The sequence below is a fragment of the Anser anser genome, assembly GCF_964211835.1.
Source record: "Anser anser genome assembly, chromosome: 1".
NCBI lineage: Eukaryota > Metazoa > Chordata > Aves > Anseriformes > Anatidae > Anser > Anser anser.
This window is the reverse complement of record NC_139720.1, coordinates 94,175,525-94,199,009: the sequence shown is the minus strand read 5'-3', so window position 1 is coordinate 94,199,009 and position 23,485 is coordinate 94,175,525. Positions and strand designations below refer to the sequence as shown.

At 39.1% G+C, this 23,485-nt stretch overlaps 1 protein-coding gene across 1 annotated transcript; it reads right to left on the bottom strand.

Annotated features, from left to right (window-relative positions):
- Positions 1-2,490: 2,490 nt before the first annotated feature.
- On the bottom strand, positions 2,491-21,255 carry ZBTB11 (zinc finger and BTB domain containing 11). Its single transcript, XM_083807312.1, has 11 exons — positions 20,720-21,255; positions 18,368-18,603; positions 17,487-17,718; positions 15,508-16,325; positions 13,070-13,249; positions 12,344-12,580; positions 11,792-11,936; positions 10,431-10,548; positions 7,671-7,829; positions 7,024-7,199; positions 2,491-5,660 (listed from the first exon to the last, which is right to left on the bottom strand). The coding sequence occupies exons 1-11, from the start codon at positions 21,027-21,029 to the stop codon at positions 5,134-5,136; spliced, it is 3,138 nt and encodes a 1,045-aa protein (XP_083663438.1). The 5' UTR covers positions 21,030-21,255; the 3' UTR covers positions 2,491-5,133.
- Positions 21,256-23,485: the final 2,230 nt, after the last annotated feature.

Here is a 23,485-nt window from a genome sequence, read left to right as displayed (position 1 = left end):
GTAGTTTTATTGAAGCTTTCCTTGTGAGGAGACTTTGAGAAAAGTCAGTGTTTGTGGAATATAGTTGCTTCTGCTTCCTGAAGAGGCAAACTGAGTTTTTAAACTACTGGAAATCACTGGTTTCACAACTCCTCTTTTTAGGCTGCTACAAGATAAGAACATAATTATGTTTGGAGGAACAACTGAATTTTGGGAAGACTTTGTGGCTGCATATTTAGTGGCCTTAAAAGATGTTCTGCGAAAGTGTGTTTTTCTTTTTTAATTATGTTTTTTAACACCCTGTGAACTTGGGAATGTCATGAAGGTCCTACAGAAGGGAAGGTTACATTCCAAAATCAATGTGATTTGTCTAGTTCCCATGCCATGAGATGCTAGAATAACATAAAAGCGAGTTGCTAGTTGTCCAATTTTTTACTTGATCCTATTAATACAGTCCTTATTTTTTCTTTTTTATTAATAGAGGGATCTTCCACTGTTCTTTAACTGCTGCATATTCACATCTTAAAAATTACATAGCGTTTACTTAGGAAAGGTGCTTGTTTAATAACTTTGAGCCATTGTCTCAGGGCAGAGGCATAGGTATCTATAATTAGAAGCATAAACCATGAGCTATTACGCTTTAACTGCATATAACCTTGTTACATTTCTGTTTATGAATTTCCATTTAAAAGTTGGGCATGATAAGAGTCCAAGCAAGGGATTTAGTTACCAAAGTAAACCTTTAAACTACAGCGCATGCTTTTTGCAGTATAGATCTGTATATGCAAGCTACCCTTTAGGGTAGGGTGAGTAGGTAAGAGGGGCCGTGGTTGTCACAGCTAGCAATTAAAATATGAACTTTCTGATCCAGTTACATACAGTGAGATCTTAAAAACCTTTGCTAATCTTGTGACTTTTTTTTTATTTTGGATTTCCTAATGAAACAGATGCACAGATGAAGTGCTTATGTTTTTGTAGTGAGAGCTTTGCTGAAGGTTGAAGTCATGAGCTTGTGTTAATACTTTCTCTGAAGTATGAACATAATAATCTAAAGTAATGCAAGTTATAATAAAGGCGTAACTATCACTCCTTCTCTCCCCCAGCTTTCCATAATTTATAGTCATAGTCATGTGTAAGTGGTGGTTGATTCCTAGTAGGTTGTTATAAAATGGTAATTCTGCCTTTGCTTTGGTGAAAGAAGTCTAACTGTAGTAGCCTTTCATGTTCATACATACACCTTTAGCATTGCAAACACAGAACAGTAATCATGAAACTGGCAAATATCTTAGGATATTAACGCTAACTTGCGCTACTGCACAGATAATAACAATGCTGATGCTAGTATTCATAAAGCCAGAGCCCTCTTACTAAGAATATTACCCTTAAATAAAACCTTTCATATGGGGGCAAGATTGAACAGCATTACTGAGCTTGTTGAAAAGCCACAGTAGACTTGTGAAGATATTTGAAAATAACCTGAGCTTGAGGGTAGTGACAGAAGTCATTCCAGGCCTTTGACCATCTTATAGTTTAAAAAAACACAAAAACAGACAATAGCTAGAAAGCTGTCACGGGAACAGGTCTCAGTGGAGAACTGCTTGATAGGTGCTAGGTTCCCAACAGCCATGGGCAGCAGCAGCTGACCTAACCTCGTGGTTACTCTATGACATGCATACGTTAGATATTCACAGCTCTTCATTAACAGCCAGGAATGATGTGGTTCTAGCTCACATGGAAAGAAAAGGGGAAAAAATTAGCCACATGACTTTTTTTAAAACTACAGTTGCATCCCCTTTTGAATAGCATTTGTTCAGTGGTAGGCCACATTGCTTCTTCAGTACACAGCCTTTTGAATCCCCCATTTTGGTTTAATTATATATTTCCAGTGTAACCTAGTTACCTGTATAGGTTTGCAGAAGAGTTAATATGCTAAAATGCTAAATATTAATATGCACAAGTCTTACCATTTCAGGATGAACCACAAACCAACAACAAAAAAAGACTAACCAAAAAAAAAAAAAAGGCTTTTCTGCAACACTGATGTTGCCTTAAAGTTGCTTCTGAGCGGCCAGGAGGCAGCTGTGCAACTCATCCTTCAGCCAGGTGGGTGACTGGAGGACAACTGCCCAGAGCAGAGGCCGAGACAGAAGTGCTGTGTGATGCTGCCTCCTGGGTGTCAGTGTTGTACAGAGAAATAACCTCTTAACTAAAAGTGTTAGAACTGTGTATCAGGAGATTCAGTGGATGAGGAAAGGGCCCTTTACCACCATGTGTTGCAGCCAAATTAATCCCAATGTGAACATAGTGTTTTGTTAACATCATGCTTTAGTAGATTGATGTTCTAACACAGTGAAGGTTTTCCTTTCCTTGTACAAATTAAGTAAAATTTAAAACATAGGTAGTACGATGTAGAAAGCCTCTGACTATAATATAAAAGAGGAAATACTGAAGAGGAATGAACACCATTGTAACACTTTTTTCCCCCTGAAAAAAAGTTGCTTAAAAGAGCAATTCATGGCAAAGCTTAGTTTATTTAATGACAGAAACCATAACTTTATACATCTAACACTAAATAAAAACAGCATAATGTACAGATCAAATTATATACAAGAGTTTATCACTATACTTTATAAATGGACAGGTCTCATGAACTTCATTTAAAAAAATCAAATTAAATATAAACTGCATATTTGCAGTCTGACATCAAAGAGGTTGCGGAAGCATAGTAAGCATCTTAAATTAATAGCTTAGGATATCTAAGGAAAAACATAAGGCAACCTCAGAAATACAGGAACAGCAAAGCTAACAACAGTATTCCCTATTAACCTCATGCCCTTCTGAAAGATGAGGCACAGTATTCAGTGTTCAGCTTTGATATTCCTGGTTGAGTTCTGTTTATGAAACAAACTTATTTCATTGTTTTTAAATGGCAGGCTATCAAGTCAGTTGAAGTATTTCTACAGTGGGGAACAAGGCTCTGAAATTCATTTTCACTTCTGTTTCCTACCATGTATTGGGCAAATAAATAAATGCACCAAAGATTAAACTGAGGTGCTAATAATATTCTTTTTAAGGTAACACACTAAATATACAAATAATGTTCTAGCACTATTTACAGCTGTTTTCCCTTGCAATTTCATCACTTAATACATACTTATTTGTAAGATACAAACACTGGAATAAGTTTTAAAGATTATCTAGCAGTCTATTAAATCTTTTTCCATCATAGTGGCAGTAAGAACAGTTAATTTACCTATGTGTTTTTTTTTTTTTTTCCATTTTAAGCAGGATGGCTATCTCAAGATTCTTGACCATACAAAAATTCAGAAGTTATAGCTAGCAGTTTGTGTTTCTTTTCTTCTTCAAGTATTCATTTTAGCTTTACTCAGTTGGGTAACTAGAAAAGAACACAGTTGTAAAGGGCTGCAGGATGTATAAATAATGACATGACTTCTGTGCAGGACAACATTCACTTTTGAAGTAGTTATCCACAGATTAATTCAAATCTGAGGCAGGAACTCAAGCTACCTTAAAATTTCAACAACTGCTTATCTACAGGTTTGCAAAATATAAAAAGAACAATTCATTCTGTAGCTTAGTAGGCAGATACTCAAATAGTTAAATATGATGGAAGGCAGATTCAAAGGAGGTGGTTACTTCATCATGGATTTTGCTTAAATTTTGCTTAGTGAATCAGTTTCATGGGTTACAGCATTATATGCATACGATTTTAGTGACCCCCCAGACCTTCTGGCTTCTTGGATACCCTGCTGCTGTCAAAGTTGGAAAGCATTTGATAATGCTATAGAGACTGAGAATAATTTAAAAGAATACACTTCTGGTTATTCATGTCTAGCACGTTCCATGATCTCCTGAGCAACACTTATTTAAAAAAAGCAATTAAAAAAACAACATTAAAGGACCCACACCTTGACATGTGCACTGTACGTTGTATTAAATCAGCTTGGTCAAGCATGGCTGTGATTCATGCTTACTAGCAGGAAAATCTAGTAAGGATTTTTTCCATCAATGTGATACAAACACTGAGTTATTAGCTTGCCTTAGAAGTATTTGTTAGAGCATCTGTAATAAGGTCATCTGGAGACTCCTGTAATTTTGAGACAAATTCTTACCTGATGCTAAGACTTTCATAGTTCTTTCCTCTGACATGGCTGTGTCCCCCATTTGGGAATTACCAGAGCTCCTCCCTTCAATAATATAATACAAGATCAGTTCCTAACTAGCGGGACTTGAGCACACTTATATGCCCCTTCTCACAAAAACATGCCATTATACTCCTTCAGTTAAAAGCTTCTGCATCACATTTAATACAAAAATATAAGCATCCAGCATTAGGTTGCCTGCTTTGGGTATGTGTAACACAGACAGTAGGTTCCTTGACACAACTGACCACCATTAACCTAAACATAGCTGTGCATGGAGGATGAAGTGTAAGCTCCTCTCACAAATAGCTTACTTACAGAAGTTGTCTCCCTTCACTAGGATATCCTCCAGAGAACTTGAGTTCCTGATCTCAGGGTACCACATCCTCAGACTTCTGGAACCCCTTCCCTCATTGTTTTGCTGAACCATGGACCTGCCCCCAGTGATCTGGAATTTAAACAAGTTCTTCAAAACTAGGATTCACTAATTGCAGATGGTGCACCTGCCTAAAGACAAAAGCCTCAGATTTTGTCACGTAAAGCACGCACTGCATGAAACTCCACCATTCCCTTGTTTTAGGGAATAAAGAGATGAAACCCTATGTTGGTCATTCACTCACAAACTTGATGAAATGCATGTAAAAATGAGTAAAAAATGCTACCAGTTGTACATTTCTAGATTTTAGTGCGGCCACTTTATAGATTTTTTAATTTACAGCATGATACTCCATGACACAGGAAACATTATCCCAACAGTTTTTTTTAAATAGTTATGACCAGTGCAGGTATCTTAGCCATCAAAGCCTTGGACTACACTGAAGCATCTTAACTTTTGCCCTGTAATGCGTCGTGCAATATTTCATAACCAAGAAATTCAGTACTGGAGATTAATGGTGTGAGTAGGTATCCGTACGCCTCAGATATCCAGTTAATATTTAGCTATCACATATCGTAAGACCTCAGTCTCCTTGCTCTTTCTTATGTGCCGTGTTCACTCTGTCTCTGCAACGTGAGCTACTTCTACTTCTACAGTTTCCATGGCCTGTGTGACTTCTGCCATTTTCTGTCCTTGCTGTTGTGCCAGTACATAATTTACCACCTGCATGATGCTTTGGTCAGAAAGAGTGGAGACTGATGTACATTCTTCAGTAGCTGCAACTGCTTCAATCGCTTCAAGTGTGTCTCCTGTCACTACCACAGTCTCAATCTCCTCACCACCAACGCTAATTTCAGTTTCTTGTTCCTGCATGTCTGCTGCTAAAATGCTGATGGCGTGCTCCACTTGTGTCCCCTGGTTATGAAACTGAAGAGTATCTTTTTCCAGCATAATTTTACAGGGAACATAGTCTCTGTGAAACTTGGTCATGTGCTTCCGCAGCGTCCGGGCGTCTATGTAAGCCTCGTTGCAGACTGGGCAGACATAGGGCCGTTCTCCAGTATGCGTCCTTACGTGACGCTTCAGGGAACGCGCGTCAGCCCAGGCTACTCCACAAGTTAGACATTCAAATGGCTTCACACCTGTTTTCAAATGGAAAGCAAAGAAAAAATGACCATCAGCATTTATAAGTATGTATGAATGACGGTGAGAAACAACAGGGAGGACAGTAGTATAAAAGCACAAAGAAATGATACAAGTACTACAAGTTTTTCCAAGCAAGAGAATCATCTTACTTACCATTTCTGTACTACAGTATAAAGTAAGGATAACACATTAAATGGTACAACTTTCCTTTCCACAAGTGCTCTGCGCAAACTAATGTCTTCTCAAAAATTTCTTTTTACCATTCCTTTTCATGCAGTTTGATGCACTATTTTAAGTGCATAAAGCTTAAAACTAAGGCATCACAGGCAAAAACAATTTACTTCTGAAACCATCTTTTACTTATAAGAACATGTCACTTACATTCCTAGTCACACCTTATTTCCATAAATCTTTCTATACACCTCTCAACAAATCAGCACTTATTCTAGTTCGTTTATAAGGCCATCTACAGCTTTTTTTTTTTTCCTCCTCCACACCACATATGTTCAAATTCTGCACATGGTGTTTGTATAATCTTATTCTCCCTTTTAATGCGCAAATTCTGTGGTCTGTATTATCTAATGGAGCATGTGGGCGGTGACGAGCACTATTTTAACACTGGCTTTTTCTCCATAGCAGTCACTGTAAGTTTAGGCTAGGTATCCAGTATACAGGACTCACTGTATTTAGAAACAATCTCTATTCCAGTAGTTAGAGAGAGCTGTAGCAGCTTTTTAAAAGGAGATAAGCTTCAAAAAAGTTTTTTTTTTTTTTTCCCTGAAGATGTGTCTCTGTATTATAGACTTCAAACACAGCTGGAATAACCAAATACTGAAGATCACACTTCACAGCTAAAGTAAAAATGCATATACTTTTTAAATTATAAAGTAGTTTCATAGTTCCCCCAAACATTATAAAGCTTACTACCAGTTATAAATCAAGAAGTTAACCAATTTCCAGTGGCCCTTTTTCTAAATTCAAGCCAATCACTCTCCTGTTTGAGGAATATTTTACTAGCCACATGCAACTTTCAAAGTAGTACGTGCAGTTCTTTCTTTGCCAGATACTTTTTTTTCCTATTGCTTCTAAAATAATTCTTCCATTAAAGTTCGAGAAAGACAAATGATACTGTGACTGTGTGACTACAGTTTTAGAAAGATGCCAGCAGCACTTCTGGGAATCACCACAAGAAAGTTAATTAATCAGGATAAGCATAAAACTAACTGGACAATCTGTAAGAACTTCTGTGTGTTCTGCATCACAGGACACGCAAAGATTCAAAGATAACTCACAATAACCCTTTTCTTCACAATGCTTTTGGGGGTATGCGAATGCCATGACTACTTGCTTTCTACATACCTTCATGATTGTTCATGTGTCTCCTATATTCCCGGAGCTGCGTGAATTTTCTTCCGCAATGCTCACAAACTCGTTCCAGATTTTGTTTTGCTCTTCCTTTTTTACCATGTGTGGCTTTCTTTACATGCCTTCTGTACAAGGCTTTCTCATAAAATTCTTTACCACATATATTACACCTAGAGCATGTAAAATGAGAGATCATTGAAACCATTATCCTATGCTTATCTTAAACTTTTTAAAATAAAAATGTACTTGAATTAATGTAGGTAAAGTTTAATGGGTATATAGTTTCATGACAGCTATTTCCGTAATTAGAAATGCCATTGGACTGTAAAAGCCACATTTTCTCTTATTAATAGCCACAAAACTTCCACTTACTGTTCTAGAGAAGCAAGACTGCATACAAAGCATAACTTTACTAATTATACTTATCCTCTTATGACTTCATATGCGTTGGTCCCAGGATTGTGCCAGCAGATTACCAGTTTGACCACACTATTTGAAGTCACCCATCCACATTCTCAAGAACTCAACGCCCCAGTCAAGGTCAATCAATCAGTACTTGAACCATGGATTAGGCAGTTCCTTGGTGACTAATCTAGGGCTGTGGCATTATAATTTCTTACATTTCAGTTATTTCCTCTTACCTATAAGGGTCTGTGACAGAGTGAGACTTTACATGAGAATACCAGTCTTTCTTCCAACTATAACATTTTCCACAGAACTGGCACTGAAATGGCTTCACACCTAAGTGTTTATTCATATGCTGCCGGAGATCTCGAGCTTCATAGAAACTCTTTTCACACCTGTAACAGCAAAGGTTGTAGCATTCTATATCAGCAAGATCTTGGTAATCCTGATTTCCAAGGAAATCCCCTTCTGTAATGGCAACTGAACACTTGGAGAAGACCTGTAGTGTCATCAATATTGATACAAAGCACAAACACTTTCCAAAACAGGGGAAATAAAAAGGAAGAGCAGCTTATCTGAAAATCTGGAATATCACTTGAGGACACTGTTCTGAAACATTTTTGTCTGTTATGGATGACTATATTCCTTCTGTTTTTATTATGAGGATTAATCAAAGGCAGACTGGCTGGAAGATATCAAAAAGGTATATTATATCATAGGAATTACTATGAGGGTTCTAACAGTTGTTTCCTCCCTTAACCAAAGAGGATTAAATAATAAAACAAAGATAACATATCTGGGTGGGTTTTTTTCTGTAACGCTCAAGTATATTTTTTAAGAAATTAAAAAACAAATTCAGGATTCTACAAGAATGTATCTGAGATTAGTGATGTTCATTCTTTAGTGTGCTGTTTGAATACATCTAAAACTAAATTCCTAAAGTTTTTCTTCATTTATATCTTCCCATAGTGTGACTACATAAAATAACAAATTTCTCTTGATGTAAAAACTACAGGGGTAGTCCAGCCAAAGACATGCTTTATCTTTGAAAGAAATTTTGCCTTACAGACCTCTTCTTCTGCCTAATCTTCTATATCTCTTCCTCATGTATCATGATACACTGTACGACTTGAGAAAGGACAGAGTGCAGAGAAAGGCCAACAAGCAAAGTTATTCATGGACTTCTAAGTCCACTGTAGAGGATTTACATTTTGTAGCTCAACCACCTCTGGAATGAGGGAATCTCTGAATTCCAACTTAAAGTGGAATCTGAAAAGAAGAAAGTTTCCATACGAGAACAAAACTTGTAATATCACACTTCACAAAGATTGGGTACCCTGCAAAGGCAAGAAAAAAACCTTCTATGCTTTAGAGAAATTAAGTAGGTTATAGTCCCTGAGTTGCCTGAACAATCTTCTCTTAGGCTAGGAAAAACAAAAACAAAATCACCAACAGCTCCACTTCAAATGGGATTCTCAGGGATCCCGGATTTCCAGATCCCTAAGGGTCTTCAAAGAGGTTGGTACTTGGTGTTCTCATGGACTGCGTATTTAGAAAATCCATTAGAGAAGTATTAATTTCAGAAGTAAAAAATGAACCATGACCACTATCCTCTGACACTCACACACTACTGTGATTTAATCTAGTATCTACTTCTACTTTTAGCAAAGTAACTTGTGTGAAGCTTAATTTAACTGGGCCAGAAGCTCAAACTCAAGCCTGGCTGGAAGATTTACATACCAAGCCAATGTACTAGAAAAATGAAGCCTACTTGTAGCTTAGTGAAGCTCTCTAAACCACTTGTGACAACATGAATTATATTCCTAGAATAGATCTAAACTCTAGAAGAAACAAGGGTTGTGTCTGTTTTGAAGGAGCTGAGGAATCAAAATACATTTTCATTCGAGGTGATGATGCATCCATGACTACTGCCTTGAATATCTATTTTTAATGTAACTCTCTTTCAAAACCAAAATTGTCTTCCCTGTTGTGTTTCATTAACCAATTCCATCCCTGATGTGGATCCTATTAGCTTTGTTCTTTGAATTTTTGAGATCTACGTTTTTAGTACTACAAAACACTAAACAAAAACAATGCAGACAAAATTAAAATGAGGTTTCAGCATATTTAGGAAAGGAAATATTATTTGTACAGCTGTACTACCAGAGATATATTACAAATATTTTAGATATAAGTTTTCATTAATACCACAAGCTACATACAGGCAATCACAAATAGTACAGCCCCTTTTAATACCTGAGAGAGTTTTCTAGAGACCTAATTGACAGTGTGGAAATTAAGTACCATTTGTGCTTCTACAGGTTATTTGAAAGGTTCTCCTATAGTCTGCTTGGTCATATGAAAAGCAACATGATTTGTAAACTCACTATGAAACACACTCTTTACAATTAGAGTTTCTGTTAAAAGTCAGTAAAAGAAAAACATTTAAGTGGTCATACAAGTTTTATAATCAAGTTAAAAATAGTCAGTGAGTCTTAATCTGAATCTATAATCTAGATATTCCTGCACAGCTGTTTACTAAACATAGTGCATACTGCAGTGCACATGAGTACATTACACCACAGACTTTAATAGGACATATATGCAGCTGAAATTAACTATCACAGTAAAGGAAGGCAAGAGCAGGCTGAAGACCCTTCGTCTCTGACAAGCTTACCGCTCTTCTATCTGTCCTACAGCGGAGCTTTAAAACCACATGGCCACTTATTACAGCTGCAAGTGCAAACATACTCATTAAAACATAACTGTATGAAAGTAGGTAACAATTAAAAATCCCAAGGTGTTGCTCTCCAACTCACGTATTAACAGAAGTCTAGTTATTTTTTATAACACTAATGTTTTACAAATCTCACTGAAGGCCAATGAACTTTTGTTCTATAACCAGGATTTGCTTTTCATCTTTAAGAAAAAAAAGGACAAAAAATACCCCAACAACAAACCAAAAGAACAAAACACCACAGCAACTAACAACTTACTGAGTACACTGATATCCACGAACTTCAGGCTTTGGCTGGTGTTTCTTTATGTGTTTACTGAGTCCTGAAGCCCTGTGGAAAGACTTTCCACAGATGGAGCAAAGGTACTTGGATTCTCCTGACAAAAAACAAAAGCAAACAAGTTACAAAGCCAGGCCTCCATCTCTCTGGGATGCTTTGTGAGTGTTTTTTCTTCCTATGTAATTTATCTGAAGTAATCAGAGCAGTGCTGCAAAAAGAAGTTGGTTTAACTACACACAGATGGAATTTTCAAGTGTATTTTGTATGTGCCAATGTAGTCATAGACAGAAGGGAGAGTAACAACTCTGAATGACTTCACTGCATGTTTCTAAACACAGGGTACAACAGTACAGCTACTATTAGCCATGAAATGTGAACAGTTTAAAAAAACTGCCCTCTTGTGTGAAAAACAATTGCCTGTTCTCATATAATACACAACTTCTCCAGCAATGCAGCATTGCCTGTGGGTGACTCACACCTTGAATTTGTGGAACACTACTTCAAAAGAAGAGCTTTCAACTCCAATTCATCACTTTATGACTCCTGAGTACAAATATAAATTCTTCCACTTTTGGTACAGGCTCTTTCTTCTGATTCCTCCCAACTCAGGAAACATAGGCAACTTCTACATATTACAACATAGTTTAAAACTGCTTGTCTTAGACAAAAGAAACATCATCTTTTACATGCCAAGATCTTTCAAGATGCCAGTTTTTATAAAACTTCAGTATAAGACTTGTGAAATTAGAATACAAGTCCTATATTTCTTAGATCATACAAACGGTATCCCACGAGAAAGTACACAATCTTAAAAGAGCATACAACCTATTAAAATAGGAATAAATCCTGAAGCATTGCTCATGTTTAAAAATATCTTTCACTCAAATTATTTAAAATAGCTGTGCAACAAATACTACATTCTTGCTTTATAAATGTTTTATTAGTACAAGCAGAAGTCTTGAAAAAACACCCGGACTTTCTCAGAGTTTCAACTTCGCGAGTTCTCCTCCAAAAGGATAGACTGAAAGTATAGGTGCTCAGAAATGTTCATCTCTGGCTTTCTTTGTTGAATTCACATGATATAGGCATAAATAAGTAAATAAAGACGTAGGAACAGACTAACCACAACTCCCTGTTCTGGTATAGAATATTTCCATAATAATCTTAAGCTATGATAAAACAAGCCCAAAGGAGAAATATAAATGACTAATTATGTCTAAGTCAACTGCCTGACCAGGATGAAAAACTACTTTCTTTTTAAATGGTTCCTTTAACATTAAAGAACCATGCTAAAGTTCACCAGCGCACAAAAGCCATCCAAAGCAATTCTCACTACTTACCAGTATGAATGCTCATATGTTCCTGAAGACTTCTTTTAGTGACAAAGGACTTCTCACACAAGTCACACTGGAACTGTTTCTGTACTTCATGGAGAGCTAAGTGCATTTTTAATCCATGCTTATATGTAAAGGTCTTTCCACAGACCTAAAAAAAAATCCAGATCCAATCAAAGAGGACAAAAAAACACAGAATATTTAAACAGATTAGCTTTGAAAACCTGTTAGCTCCAAACACAATATCAACTCCTGTATCTTAGGAACAAGGATGACCAAGCCTATGATTTCTCACCAGTAGTAAAAATGGTCTGTTAAAAAAGAACACTCAAGCAAAGACATTTTCTAGACATAGGAGTATTAAATTCCATGATTCAAGCTTCTAGTTGAATTCTAGTTTACAGTCTCCAACTACAAGAAATTTCATCAGCAATGTTATGTTATTTTTTCCCATTGTGAAATGACCTAAATTAACCTAACTTGTAGGATAGAGGGTCAATACTAAAATATCAAATACATTACTGACGTGATTACAAAGTAAAATAACTTTTTCTTTACCTTGCATGCATGTGGTTTTACACCTGTATGTTTGAGCATATGTATCCTGAGAGAATAGAGCTTAGGTAGAGTTCTGCCACATATATCACACACAAATTCCCGTTTAGTTCTCCCTTTCACTGAAGACATGCCTGTCTCTTCTACGCTAGAAGCTGCAGTGTTCACTTCAGTCTTCCGTGTGTGTCGGACAAGATGAGCTCGTAGGGAGGCACCATACTGGAATTCTTTTTTACACAACTAGGAAAGAAAACATTACAACTTTAATCTGCATGCAATATTTCAAAGCTATTTCAAAAAAGGTAAATCAAAGATTTTAAATATAGTAATCTGATTACATAGGTCTGTAATTTGACTCCAACAGACTTTTTTTTTTCAGGTTAATTAATAGAATTACATGTTGGCTTTTTAAGGCTACTGACAGGGCCATTGATCACTTCCCAGTAAGGAGTAACTTCCAGGATAATCTAAATACAATTGTAAATTTACCAGTAAGGTTAAAAGTAAAGCCCACCCAGTACCATGAGCAGCACGGGCACTCTCATGCCACATGATGCTATCAGGGCATGTGGCTGCACTACATTTTACCCATTTAGATCAAGGCTCTGTCCATCTCTCAAATCCGTAAAGAAAATAAATGCTAAATACTAAAAGATACAAGAAAAATAATTACTAATGTCATTATTGAATGAATTTTAATAGCAAAGTTTACAGACAAAAAAAACTTACTGGGCATTTATAATCTTTAGATCTTTCATGTTTTAGTGTGTGCATTATAAGCGCATAGCGCCGCTGGAACACCATTCCACACTCCGTGCATTTGTGCTGAGCTTCTACTTCATTATTTTCTGTGGTCTCTCTTTTGGGCTGTTTCATTTTTTTCCCTCTCTGTACCAGCTTCATGGCAACCTAAATTGGAAAAACATAACCAGTGAATGAACTTCACTTTCAGAAGTATGAAATACAATGTAGTCAGTGATAAAAGCTTATGTTTCTTCATGTTACAGTAACATCACCCAATCTTGCTTAGTTTCTGTAGCCACTGGAAAGTTAAGCCTTTTTAGATCACTGAAAATCCAGAGAGATTATGGTGAGAAAAATGGTCTTCTTTTACAACCACAAGCTGACTATAATTATAGACAGACAACTTACCACTTCAGAGCCAACTAGCCCTCCCTAACTGGCTAAACGCAAGCTAAGTGATAGTTAGAGAGGAACCACAAATACTTCCAGTCATAACTTCTATAAAATGTTTCCAACCATGTCCTTCACTTCAACTTTCCTTTTCAAGACTTATTTCAGAAGTTATCAAAGTACACATAAAAAAGTGGCCTAATACATTCTTACCAGCCAGCAAGAACAGAGTTATTAATAATGTGTAAAAAATTTGACAGTATTCAAGCAAAGCTCTTTCCACTTAAGGGTATTCCAGCTTTAATGTTTGTGTGAGGCAGTATTGGCAGTGCTACCTTGAGCTGGTAATCTCATTTTCCTTTGCAGAAACTTGCTGTCAATTCTTTAAAATCCATAGTTTAATTGATCAGGCTGAAATTTCTTGTATCAGGTATCTCCCCTTCAGGTTTCTGAGAATAAGGCAAGGGGAAAAAACAGTACATTGCATCCCCATTTCTTCAACAAGTGAAGCATCTAACAGTTTTAGAAAACACGCTAGCCTTTCCTTGTCTCACACAAACTCAACACAGGGACAACATTTTCAGACTCTCTTATGTCTTGCCGTTGCTCTGAAAAGTTATGCAAACTTGGCCAAATTAGGAAGCCACAAAAATCATTTTGTCCAGTAGATGATTAATAAGAGCTTAGAAAATAACCCATTCATACAAAGCATGCTTTATCCCCAACATCTCCATGCCAACAGCAATTATGCTAATTCAAGTCAGCAGCATGTCCTTGCAATCTCTCTTTACTGTTATTCTTCCAGGATCAAAACTAGGAACTCAAGAAGGAACGTCTATTTTCAAATGCTTATACAACATCCAGTGTCATGGTAGGAGTTGAGGGTAGCGTAAGACAAAAAGGTGAAAAATTGTGAGATCAGTTATGAAAGCAAAAACCTATTCCTAATTCCAATTCTGAGCAATCTAATATCTAAAACATTTTTTTCCTAATGTGGATGCTGTCTGGAGACCTTCTCTATCAAGGGAAGGGATTTAAAAACTGTGAAGTAAGTTAACAGGAGCTGCTCCTGAAAGAGCTCCCCCACCCAAAACAGGGAAAACAGAAGTCACAAATGGGGTGCTCAAATATTTGGACTGTGCTAGTTTTAACATCCAGTCTTTACACTGACCAGAGATAAAAGGAGACTAATGCTACAATTTCTATCTACAAGGGTAACAATTTATACCTCTCAGACCAGATGGGTGGATCTACTATTTAAATGCTTCACAGAACACCTCTGGAAAGCAACAGTTCTTCGTATCATTTACTGCCTCTGGAGGAGTGAAGCAAAGCCTACTCTCACAAGATTGAATGAACTAGTGCTCTGTGTGGTGAATGCCACCCATCTATGGGCACTAGAAGAGGAAAGGCTCCTGAAAGACAAATAAGATTGCTGTTTCATTAAAAAAACACAATTACTAAGTTTTTACAACATCTGAATGCTTTTAATCTAAGTAATCTTTGGACATTTTTTTTTCATTAAACAAACTAATCCCAATCTATGGGTAGCGGCACTGGATTGTTATGATTTATGACTATGTCTTAAGATCTACCCAGGATGCCAGATGCTATTTTCAAGTCTTCATAAATGTAGAGCTTCATTTCTGTAATCGATCACGATATTTTTGCATTTGTCTGTCACTGACATACAGACATGACAGCTAAGAAATTGCCAGATCATTAAGAATTTTGGGGAACAGGTAACACCTGCTGTCCAGACACGAAAAAGCTATGATGGAGGTATTCAAGCTAGGCTAAAAATACCAAGTGTTCGAAAGGTCTCCAGTCTGGAAATAAATTTGATTTTTTTTTTTTTTGCACAAGTGTCACATCTTAGATGTTACTTCAGTATGCAGTAACGTTGATTTCTCAAAAAAGAAAACACTTAAAGCATTTGCCAGACAACGCTTGGAAATGGGAAACAGTCTTTTCAGACTGGTGTGGAAACACAGAATGATTACCGCCAACAGGCTTAAACAGAGATAGAATACCTGCTGTATTGCAGATTTTGGATTTGTCTTTCTGTTTTGCAGTTTTTTTTCGATTCCTTTATGCAATCTGATATATCCACCTTCACTAACAGAACGCTGGCGAAGCTTGCTTTTATAAGTATCATCCTGGCTGGAAGCCATGGTTTCTGGTTGTGAAGCCAAAATGCTCTCTTCTTTACTTTGCCTGCCATGTTTTTGCTTGAGCATTTCCGAGGAGTCTTCAGAAGCAGTCTCTACATTTGCTTTACAGCTTTCATTTAGATCCGTTTCCATTTGACCATCTGTGTCCATGGCTTCCACAACTGATGGCTCAGCCTGTCTGACAGACACAGTGCTGTTTGAAATGTTCTCCACCAGCTCTATTTTGATAAAATTTTCAGTTGTTTCACACTGCTCCAAAGGCTTTGCAAGATCGTCAGGAGTGGCCTCTGCAGGCTCTGGGGGCAGGAGGTGAGGCTGGGGTGCTGCTGTCTCCTCTGGCCCAGCAGAGGAAGGAGCTCCATTCACAACTGCTGTCACTTCATGGGCTGCCAGCTCTGCTGGTAGAGGCTGCTCAGCACCATGCAGGAGCGGCATCTCAACTCCAATCTGTTCTGCTAAACTTTGTGTTGACTCTACTGTTTGAATATCTCCCTTTTGGTACACTGTAATTTGTTTCTCTTCCATCTGTTTGTGCACGTTTTCACAGATTTCAAGAACCTCTGACATGAAGAGATGCCGGGCAAGCATGGCCACTTCCGCCATACTACAGAAGTCAAAAGTTAATTCTGAAGTGTAAGCAAATTCCAAGAGCGGGAGGAAACTTGACTTGCAAAACCCTATCAGGAATAAAACAAGAGATTAGAGCAAACACTGATGACCCCCTTGTTATACCAAAATACCCCAGGACGGATACAACAGTTCATTTTTGATACAGTTAAGTCTGAAATTTAGAGTGAAACACACTCACAAACACCATTAGAGCCCCTCCATTCAGACTCAATTCATTGTCATTTACACAAAAGCATCCTCCTTGTATATATTGTTTGTGGAAGTCAAACTCAAGACAACATTTTTGATAAGTACGTAAAATTGAGGTAATTTCATGATAAAATTCTCAGAAAGATTGTTTCAAGATGCTAGGAGGGCCACAATGTTTTTGAAGCAGATTAATCCTGATTTAACTGAAGTCTTTCTGGGCTGCTACATTCACAAAGTAGCCTGGAGTTAAGCAACAATTAATTCTACAGAAAAATGAGTCAAGAAATTGGCTACTGAAAAAGATATATATACACAGATACAAATGCTTCCAAAGAGGCATTTGATATAATTTTCCACAGTTCAAAAAATCATAAATGAAATATTTAATTTGGGGGACCTTCTGGACCATCATACTAGAAATCCATTGTTCATGCATGCCTATTGTTCATGCAAAGGCTAAGAAAGTAATGGGAAAGCAACGGAACATTTAAGTTCTGTACAATATTCTTCAAAGTTATTTGTGGAACACTGATTTTAGGATTATCTCCCATCTTTAAGGTAACAGGAGGTTTGACAAAAAAACAGAAACATGTATAGTAATGTTTTCCAGACATCAGACAATTTAGTATTTGGTCATCAAAACAGTTCTTTGAGAAGCTAGTAAACATTCCCTCTTGATGTATTCAAGCATTTGGATTATGTTCCCTTTTTTAAGGTCTGTGACTAATACAAGGAGAAAACACACCTAATCAAGCTAAAATAAATAAATAAATCCAAAGCTTCTCAGAAATTATGAGATGGAATTCCATGGTCAATTCAGTATGGGAGATCAAATTGTGCAAAAACAAGAGTGATCATTTTAGCATGAAAAACCATACAAAATACTTTTAGATTAAAAGAGGAAAAAAAGCAAGATAAAATATTTGGTTGTCTTGAACACTCGAAAGAGACTGAATCAAACACTGTACACCTTACTTCAGATATTATGATTTCTATCTTCGAAACCCACAACAATTCACCTGACAGATCCACTACAGCTTCATGACTAGTGACAGCTCCCTTTTCAATGAAGAGCTCTCGGAAGTACTCGCTGTTGGCTGCCAAGACAGATTTGTGAGCTTTGTACTCCTCTCCTTCAATCAGCAGAGTCACATCACAGAACTGATTGGAAAGCCTCTGCTGATTCAGTTGGTTTAAGACTGACAGACAATGTTTGGAAGATGACTGCTTCACAAGGCCCTTACTGTCAACCTGTCATAAACAACATTACGAGAACTTCATTACATTTAGACTCTGCCTTTGTAAGCATTCACACTGAAACACAGAAAAGGATTATTTGCTGCAACCATAAAAGCAGTTCAAGCCTGTACCATCTTACTATTATTCTCTCTTTTTTTCCCCCCCTCAAACGTGCCAACTCTTACCCTCCCTCCAAAAAGTTAAAACAGACAACTGGAAAAATGGGAAGACATATTCAAACAGTTCCTTGGACTGTATCTTTCAATGCTACAACATGAACCAATTTATAGATTCAAGTCTTTACATGTCTATGAGCCCCCAGTTACCATCATCAAGAATTTCATATATATAAATACAGCATAATTTACTAAGGAACAAATACAGATTCCACAAGAATCTTGTGATACTTTTCTTATACTTCTGCAATTAATTTTCCCTTGGATCTTATATGTATATATAGAAATAGGGGCAATTTTGTTTTCCAAAGATCATATATTATCATTGATTTCATGTCATATGTACCAGTCACCTGTTTTCACACACCGAATATATTTATAAAAATATGTCATATTATGCAGGATTATCACAGCAATGGAAAGTAAACATACTTTTAAGAATGCACGAACATTTAATACATTCAGATGTGAACAGCAGTACTTACAAATACAAGCTCATGCTTTGCTATTGGCTTCTTCTTCACAGGCTTTGGGGATGCAGCTGGGATTGATGCCGCATTACTCGATTCATCATCTGTTTCATTACTATCTTCATGAGATTTTGTATCCAGTCCAAGTTCCTCCAGCATTTCAGAAGGATCCGACAGAGATCTGGAGCGATCTAGCTTTTCCTGGCACTTGCTGCATTCCTTAATGTAATCTTTAACCTGCTTAAGAATACCTAAGAAAAATTAATTAAGCTTAATTAGGCTTCCAATTCTCATTCAGTTTGCCTTAAATTCATAATTAAATACGTAGGTGATTAGCCAAAAGATACTAAATGATTATTCAAGAAAAACGAAGTCAGCCACCTACACCTTCTTTTTATCAGTTCTGCTTCTCATACACTTTTGTATGTCCTTACTGTAATCCACAGTTAATTTGCAATCAAATATTTAAGATCACTATATGAAGCAGAACCGTCCCAGAAGGACTTTAAGCTAGAAAAAAAAAAAGCAATTTACACATTCACTATACGAATCCCAAGACAATGAAAGCTGTAAATTGATCCTGCAATTAGTTCCACACAAGTGGGATCTCGGTTTGTCCTCACTAAACAGGATAAGAATTGGAAGGCTTATGTAAAAGGCTTTCGCAAAACTGGGACCGACTGAATTATAGGCTATGACACTGATTTGTATTGTTAACACTGATTTAAATCAGCTGTTTAGGATTTTTGGAGTTTAAAGAAACTCCATTCCCCTCCAGTACTTGATCAGGTGTAACTGAGTAATTTTAGATACTCGACAGTTCCTAAGCTTAAGGTCCTATGAGATACCAAGGCATTTTCAGCGTATAAAAGCTTTCAACTCAAATTCATTTCCATCGCTAGGACGATATAAGAGCCTATAGAACCTGTGCCTCCATGCTTCAAAACCTATCACACCTCAAAAGACTCGCCCTGCTTGCAGCATTTTGTACTGTGCTGCATCACATCATTGCATATGCATCTATGGAAGGATCGGGAAAACACAGACTTGAGGCAATACGAGACTTGCCAACCCAAGACATCTGTGCCTGTTTCAGACATGTTTTATGCTTCCTTGATTCCAGCTGAAACCAGGCCTAGTTCTCAGGGTCTGCTGCCTGCAGACCCCACTGCCAACACCCTTCTCGACCCCAGGCCCCATTCCAGCTCCCTGTTCCCAGCTACAGCCACAACAGATTGGCACCTCAAATCAAGGAGACCTGGACTGGAAGGATGTGCTGCAGCTAGAGCAAACTGCCTACAAATTGAGATAGAGAAAACTGTAGCTGAAACAACAGATTTCTTACCAGTGGTTGGAAAAAAAAAAAAAAAGCAGGATAAACAGAAATTGGGCTCCAGGCAACTGAAAAGCTGGAGATTTGTTTAATGGATACCTAGGAGTAAAAATAGAGCACCAAATCCAAAGGGAATACAGGTACCAAGTTATTGGCTCAGCCAAAAGAAGGCCACACCTGGGAATTTTGGTTGTTAATACACAACTGGTTTCTAACCGCTGTGACATGACTCTGGTCCCAGCTAAGGATTAGTTCTGTGTTTTCATCCTCTCATGGGAGGCAATAGAGAAATATAACGATGAGCATAAGAACTACAGTTAATAGCGGGTCTACTATTTTAAATGTGCACACCTTCCACAAGCTAGTTGAAAAAGGCTTATTATCAGGCTAAAAGTGGAACTAGATCGCATGAAAGGGATTATGATCCTACACCAAGTGTAGGAATTGAGAAATCCCTCCCTTCAGCAGGCTGTACGCAACACCTGGACTGGGACAGTTGCTCTCTGTATTTCCTCACAAACACAGAATTCTAGAATCGTTAAGGTTGGAAAAGACCTCCAAGATCATCTGGTCCAACCGTTCTCCTACTACCAATATCACCCACTAAACCATGTCCTGAAGGGCCAGGTCCAACCTCTCCTTGAACACCCCCAGGGACGGTGACGCCACCACCTCCCTGGGCAACCCGTCCCAGTGCCTGACTGCTTTTTCTGAGAAGAAATGCCTCCTCATTTCCAACCTAAACCTATTGTTTCCAGCCTAAACGATACCACTAGTGAAAACGAAGCCACACGACAACCGATGGGACAGCACGGTCTGCGTCTTAGGGACACAGCCATCACGACTGCGAGCTTCGTGGTGCTGCTTCGTCACCGGGCAGCGATCCCCCGACTGGGGATCAGAAGGGCACAGCCAAGCCCCCCTCACCCCAAACCCAACCTACAGAAGCCAGCACGCCCCAGGCCGCCCCCACCACGCCATCCCACCCCCAGACGGGACGGGGGGGGGCCTCCCTCTCGGCGGCGCCCCCTCACCTCTCCACCAGTACTTCTGCGAGAGGCCCTGCCAGGTCTGCAGCCGGGTGCGGTGCGCGCCGTCGGGCGCCAGGTGCGCGGCGCGGATGAGGCGTGCGCGGCGCTCGGCCTGCAGCACCACCTCCAGCTCGGCGAAGCGCTGCTGGTCCCGCTGCCGCCGCTGGTAGTAGAGGGTGCCGCCGCGCACCACGTAGCAGGCGGCCGCCTTGCGGATCTTCCTCTTGGCGTTGCCCTCCGTGCCCGGCGCGTAGGGCTCCCGCTCGTTGGTGAGGTAGCGCAGGATGGCCAGGTAGCTCTCCTCGCTCGACATGGCGGAGCGCGGAGACCCCGGCGCCAGGCCGCGGCGCGTCCCCGCGGGGCCGGGCGCATGCGGCGGGGCCCCGGGGGGGAACTGGAGTTGCGCGGCCCGCGGCGGCGGGAGGGAGGGAGAAGCGCGGGCAGCAGCGGCGGCGGAAAGACAAAATGGCTGCTGCACAAGGGGAAGTGAGGTCAGAAGCCCGCGCGCGTGGCCGGTGTGAGGGGGGAGGAGGGAGAGAGGGAGCGGCGGCGGGAGGGAGGGAAAAGGCCGGCGATGCCATCTTGGGGGCGGGCGCGGGGATAGGCGGCCATCTTAGAGGCGGGCAAGGGCTGAGGGGGGGGGGGCGCTCCTCTCAAAACTGGCTCGGGAGGAGCGTGGCCGGCCACCCGCCTTCCCCTCTGTCTCTTCCCCTGTCACAAACTTGCAGGACCCCATCGAGTGCTGTGGGCACCTGCCCACCCCCAAGTACGAGGGATGTCGCCTCGGGTCCTGCAGGAGGCTGAGAGACGGGGCTGTGGTGCCTTGGAAGGAGTCCCCTCTGTGGGGACCTCGTTGTCCTCAGCTACCTCACCAGAAGACGCAGAGAAGATAGAGACAGACCCCTCTAAGTTGCATAGCAATAGCCGTCAGATACAGGTTAGAGCACAGAAAGTTCCAGTTACCTTTGTTTTTTTTTGTTGTTGTTTTTTTTTTTTGACCATGGTGGTTAAATGGTGGAACAGCTTTTCCTGAGGTTGTAGTTGTTTCAAGACTCAGATGGGTACAGTCCCGAGTCTAATTAGACATGCTTTGAGCAAAGGGTTGGACTAGATGGCCTCTAGTGGTCCTTTTCAAGTTAAATTATTATGAAAAATTTAGGTATTCCATTTTTAGTGATAAATATTTAATAGAGGATCAATTAAGTTGCATTAGGTAACTGCAAGGATTTCAATTTAGGCATTTATGTTAAATTCATTGCATTACATCTATGTTTGAGCAGAGTAACAGGCTGTTAGTGAGTGATGCAGGCTGTACTCAACTGCGTATCTCATGGAAGGTGTTACCTGCAAGCTTCAAGGCATTAACAAATACTAATTCCTTGTTGACTATCAATTCCTTTTTGTCCTTACTGGGATTTCAAACAGATTGTTTGTTAAAGCTTCTCTCTGCTTTTCAACTGAGGAACTTCATATGCAATTGTTAAGACTAACTTTCACAGGCATGCATGCAGTGTCCCAGCTACTCAGTACCACTATAAAATCCTGTAAAATTGTGCCAGTCTTGCATATAGTCATCACTAACATAGGCAACCTTCGGTGGTATATTCAGCCTTCATAAATTACTAAAAATTCCTTTCCCTGAAGAAAAAGTAAAAACATGGAACAATTTTCGTTCCCTTGTTTCTAGCTCCTTCCAAGGCTGTTAACCAGTTTAGAAAGTATCTTCAATTTACTTCTAAATAATTATTTTACTTCTAAAATAAATACTTACTCTTGATAGTAAAAAGAATAATTGTTCAAAAGATACCAGTGCATATTCCACTAATGCAATCAAGCTGGAACTACTTAAATGGGTTGCAAGCTCGATCTGACTGGTACTTAGTTTATTAATGAAAACCAAGCATGATAGAACTCAAAATGTAGCCCATAACCTAAAGCATGTTACCTTTGTTGTAGTTTTTAAGCCCAAATGAACCACAGGAAGCACAAGTACAATAAAGATCTTCTTTCTCATCTAGTGTAGTAACATCAATAAAGCCCTCAAAGGAGCTGTAAGCTAGCAACCATGTTGAAAGCCAAACAGTAGTCCACTTTTATTTTCAAAAGCTGTAAACTTTCTGTAGTAAACGCCTACTCCTTACAAGCCCTGAAGTGGGTATTTGCCAAGTGGAATATTGTTTTGGATTGAGTGCATGCAGGACTTGCGCGTGGCATCAATAAATTGAGATGCAAAACGAAGAGAAGGTTCATTTTGTCCTGTACTTAAACGAAGTCAAAGAACATTTCTTTGCTAAGGCTATTACTGCCCAGCAAAGTTAAGGGAAAGTTTGGGAACACTGCCCACCTGGCCTAACTCCTAGATTGGAGAGCTGTATCCTTTACGTAAAGCATTTAACAAATGGCCACTCCTTCTAGGAGTGGAAGAGAATGACTAAGGGAACCCATGTCTGCATTCCAGATATTAATTATGAGACTAAATGAGCTTGAAGTAATGCATACTGTCAGCTCCATTTTAAGCTCACTCAAGCTGCTATCAGTGTTTTAAGTACTACCAATTAGAACATGTTTGCAGAATGGTGATACTAAGTCAAACAACCCATTTAGCTCTGTGAATGCTTAGGCAGAGCATGAGGCAGGACCTTAGAAACTATCCTGTTCCTGACAGATGCTTCCAGCACCTCAGTGGTTTTAGTTCCTGACCCAGGAATTGCATCTCAACATTTGTATTTAACAGCAGTGTAATCTGTGAAACATCCATTCAATTTCTGA

Excerpts from the sequence above, each read along its gene's own strand:
- ZBTB11 (XM_083807312.1), bottom strand. The coding sequence starts at position 21,029 with ATGTCGAGCGAGGAGAGCTACCTGGCCATCCTGCGCTACCTCACCAAC. Across the intron at positions 16,326-17,486 it reads AGCTGTAGTGGATCTGTCAG|GGTTTTGCAAGTCAAGTTTC; the intron begins GTGAATTGTTGT and ends TATTCCTGATAG. Across the intron at positions 5,661-7,023 it reads ACACATGAACAATCATGAAG|GTGTGAAGCCATTTGAATGT; the intron begins GTATGTAGAAAG and ends ATTTGAAAACAG.